Raw genomic sequence first — 4,533 nt, 5'->3', positions numbered from 1 at the left:
TAATTTTTTAATGTTATATTATTCATTTTTGATAAAATCAATACATTACGTCATATAATATGTTAAATAGTATTTATGATTAATCAGTTTATTTCAAAATTATACAATCTTCATCTAGGTATATAAAAAAAATAATTCAATTCTATAAAGTTTAAATTTCATATTTCATTAACTATTTAATATGAATATACTATAAGGAATAATATAGTCCTATTAAACCAATTTATTTCATATTATGACGGGACAACAAAATAATATTTCCTGTTTACTTAAAAAACGTTTTGTAACCTACCAGCAATAGTAATACAAACAAATTAAACTTCCTTAACATATTAATTGCTTAACAATAGTAGTAGAATATCTATATAAATAATAACACAATGTTTCTGTTATAATTTAATATAATATTATAATAAAGCACTAAATATAATTATTATTATTACATTAAAGTAATGACCTGTTACATGTTAAACAATTATTTACCTATGGTAATACATGTTTAAAATTATTTGTTGAATTACAAATAATAAATTCCTAGACAAATAATGCACAGATCAAAGTAAATAGAAAAAATAAATTAACCATGTGGGTGAACAGCAGTCAGCAAGAATACAATTCATATCGGCCAATATTTTTACAATTCAATTCAATTAAAACGTAAATATTAATTATTTTGTATATAAAATGAACATAAAAATATGACTAGCCTAAATAACAATAAATATATTTAATCATACCATACATACTGAATGGATTATAAATTAAAAATAATATAATATGATACAATAAATATTATATTTTATATTATTTAGTAAGTCAAAAATGTTGGACCAGAATATTGGGAGATGATTAAAATACGTATAAAGGTTTTGTTTGATTAACACCTAGTTTCATACAATCCACTTCGCCCAATATAACGAACCCATTTGACAACATCGTGGTCGGAATAATTCAACTTTGGCTCGAAAACTTTTAAATATCTGACTTTGAATCCAGAAGGAGCAAATGGTACCTCAAAATTCATTGAAATTGGGGGTCTTGTCCATTTTTTCTTAGTGTCCGTTTCTAAAAGATCAATTTCAGCTGAGAGCTGAGTTTCTTTCATGCCTGCCATCCTCTTAATTTTCCACACAATTGCGTTATCTGAAGCCTTGTACTTGGCTTTACCTTTTAGACACAATAATTGAACACCGGCAGTATTCAAGGGAGTGGGAATCTTGACTTCTATTTTTTGTCCTAACAAGGAGGGTTTGAAATTAGACTTCAATACAGCTTTTACTTCCATACGAGTACGCCCCACTTCTCTCACCAACGGTATAACCCTGAACGGCAATGATATATCTTTAGTAGTACGGTAACGCATCAACTCAAATTCACCATCGGGTGGAATGAAGCTTATGGAATGTTCGGTTTCAAATTTAGAAAGTTTTACACACTGATGAAACTGACAGTCGTCAATGACAACGACTGGTTTGCCAGAGGCAGTTCTCGAGCCCGTGTCATCAAGGATCTTGGTGCCCTTGGACTCCATGACGATCTTATCGTTGATACCAAACTTGCATTCGGGCATGCCGCTCAGGTAGGACTTCATGAGTATGCGGCCTGCAACATGCGCGGATAACACCTGTCCCTGAGGTGACATGAGCAGATTGACATACTCGAGCACGTCGAGGAATAGCTCGTTACGGCGGTACTTTATGCCTTCGCGCCGCCATCCGATCTGGCCAGTGACCTGGGACGTGATTTGCATCTGCTCCTCTTTGCTCTGGGACTTGACGCCCGTCTGCGTGATGAACGTCTTGAGCACGCCCGTGTCGCAGTTCTGCGGATACCCAAAGTCGAGTATCTCGTCGAGCAGCTCGTAGATGAGCACAAAGTTGTTTTTGATGTTCTCCTCGTTGATCTTGCCGAAGTACGACTGCATGACCTGTGTGAACCGTATGAGGAACTCGAATACCATGGCACCATTGACGTTCTGCTTGGTGACCGCGGCCAGCCAGATGTTGGCCCGGCGGATGTGAAAGAACGACGTGCGCGCAATGTTGGTGACCGGCGAGCGGACCTGCTGGCGGGCGTGTATGACGTTCACGCGGAACGCGTCCACGGCGTTGCGGCCGATGTCGTCGCGGTACACTCGCGATATCAGCACCTCACCCTTGTGGTTGTACATGAACAGACCGCCGATCATGGCGACGTCTGTAGTTGCTGGATACTTGTCGGAGTTGGGTGATTACGGGGCGGGCGGCACGGAAAACTTTTGAGGGTAAGTCCTGGGGGCGCCCCAAGGATGAACGAAAAGGTATATAGTTGCCTCACCGAACGCGATGGTGTGATGCGATCTCGGCGTGCAGTCGACCGCGAGAATAGAAACGCGTCGTTGGTAAACAGTGTCGGCACGGACGGCGTTACCGTTCGTTTACTTCCTACTCACCACGTCCGCTTAGACTATCGATCGATTGATCGTGTATTCGTGTGTGCGCGGCGACTCGACGTCTCCGTTATCAGCGCACCGCGTTATCGGGTCCTCTGCGACCGGAGACGACGTCGTGGAAGAACCACGGTACATGTCCGTGATACCAGCTTATTCCCGCACGGGATTTCGGTCGGTATCGGTATTGGTATCGTACCGAAAGTTCTGTTATCAGTTTATCTCGAATGTCATTAGTATCGAATATTATGAATTATGATTGCATCCACTTAATCATTAATGTTCAATGTTAATATTTTATTTATTTTCTCACGATTCGTCGATTGTGAGTTGCACTTTCGACTACCTACTACGAAATCATGTTTATTATTTTTCTAGTATTGTTTTTAAACTACACGTTTTGTTCCTATTTAAACGTGAATGGAGGTATCGGTGTTGGGAACCCTTGGCTGTAGTATTAAGAATACACTATACATTAGGATATTTTAGCCATGTAAGTATAATGTATTTTATTCTTATTATAACGCAATCGCTGGTCCATATATGCATTTTGTTAGACAGTCCTAAAAAACCAGCGATTCCGTGAAGACTAATGTAATTCTATTTTATTTTTATAACGGTGTTTTGGGGATATCGACTCGAACCAAACAACCTGTTACAACACCGGACCAACGTCATAAATCGGATGAACACAACCAGTGAACGTTTTTTTTTTTTTTTTAGATTTATGGCCGATATTTGAATGGCGTATCAAGGTATTAGATGTGTACCAATGACAAGGGACATTGACGATTGTCATTTTCAATCCCCAGAATGTTAGTGGTAGGTAAAAAAAATGTTATAAAATATCATAAAAGTGTATAATACACTATGATAGCACAATAATATTACCTATTTTTTATTTTTACAGACAGCTAAGTTTGAAAATATCCTGCTGCATTATGAGTGTGGGTGATGAAAAAAATGAGAAAAACAAAAATCAATCGTTAGCAATCGGATTCATTCAGTTTTATATAAAATATGCTGTACATAAAACAGAATATGTTAGAAATGAAAAAATTGCTTGCTTTACATCCAAGCAACTACCACGGATTCATTGATTTTATATTATTGTTATAAATTATAAGAATGAAAAAGGTAAATTTATTTTTAATTAGGTTTTAAAAACAAAACAAATTCAGTAGAAGTTGCTTTTTAGAAACACGGATAATCTATATAGGTAATATTACAATTGAATTTTGAAACAAAATGTCTAGAGACATACTAGTAGAAACCAATTGCCTATTAGAAACAATCGGTTAATTGACACAATTCATCTTGGTTCAAAAGTGTTCCTAATAAGTGACTTCTACTGTAAATTCAACATTTTTTTCTCGTGATTATAGAAAAAAAAAACTTGAAGTTGTATTACCTTCTGTGTATGAATCTGGGATTTAAAAAAATGATTGTTTAACGAAACAGCTCAATCGTCTGGTAATTTTCAAAAAGTCAGAAAAAAATTAATAAGTTACAATTAATATATAAAATTATATTGTATAGGTTTCCGTTTGATTTTGGACCATAATATTGCTGTAATGGATGATGATTTGGCTGTTAACTAGTTTACACTCTACAGCCCATCAAACTAAGAAGAAAAGTCAAACTTTCTGAAATGTTTTCATGATGTTTTAGACTCAGTGTTAGTTAAATTACTTTGGAAAAGTAAAGTTATATTACTCGTTAAATTAAATATTTTTATTTAAATTATATTTGCGTTACCCGTCATTATTTTTATCACGTTACGTTACTTTTTCTATAGAACAATAACTTACTTAAAAATCAACTTAAAAATTATTCCAAATAACGACTTTGAACTAATAAGTAAGGTATTCTATTATATAAATTGTATAGCAGTAATCAGTACAGGTATAACGACAATGATGTAGATACATTCTTAATGACTTAATGTTATAGATGAACCAAATGTAAAAGTATTAATTCCTGAGACCTATAATAATATTGTTGATTATTATCTAAAACTTTCCGATTCATAAATAAATTTAATTGATTTTTAATTTTTCTCAAATATCCTAAATTTGATAAATTCTAATTTCGTAACTTATTAA

The 4,533-nt window shown here is 34.9% G+C and overlaps 1 protein-coding gene and 1 long non-coding RNA gene across 2 annotated transcripts; one reads left to right on the top strand and one right to left on the bottom strand.

Moving 5' to 3' along the window:
• LOC100168951 (AP-2 complex subunit mu) lies at positions 1 to 2,575 on the bottom strand. The gene has a single exon (XM_001950293.5). The coding sequence runs from the start codon at positions 2,186 to 2,188 to the stop codon at positions 878 to 880; it is 1,311 nt and encodes a 436-aa protein (XP_001950328.1). The 5' UTR covers positions 2,189 to 2,575; the 3' UTR covers positions 1 to 877.
• A 996-nt stretch (positions 2,576 to 3,571) lies between these two features.
• On the top strand, positions 3,572 to 4,174 carry LOC103308013. Its single transcript, XR_003838745.1, has 2 exons — positions 3,572 to 3,901; positions 3,968 to 4,174. It is a non-coding gene; the product is annotated as an uncharacterized LOC103308013 (long non-coding RNA).
• The last annotated feature ends 359 nt before the right edge of the window (positions 4,175 to 4,533 follow it).

This window comes from Acyrthosiphon pisum, chromosome X (assembly GCF_005508785.2).
Source record: "Acyrthosiphon pisum isolate AL4f chromosome X, pea_aphid_22Mar2018_4r6ur, whole genome shotgun sequence".
Classification (NCBI taxonomy): Eukaryota; Metazoa; Arthropoda; class Insecta; order Hemiptera; family Aphididae; genus Acyrthosiphon; species Acyrthosiphon pisum.
Note: the sequence above shows the minus strand (reverse complement) of the source record. Positions and strands in the feature narration are given on the sequence as shown.

What these genes read in the sequence shown, in the direction of transcription:
- LOC100168951 (XM_001950293.5), bottom strand. Translation starts at nt 2,188, where the DNA reads ATGATCGGCGGTCTGTTCATGTACAACCACAAGGGTGAGGTGCTGATA.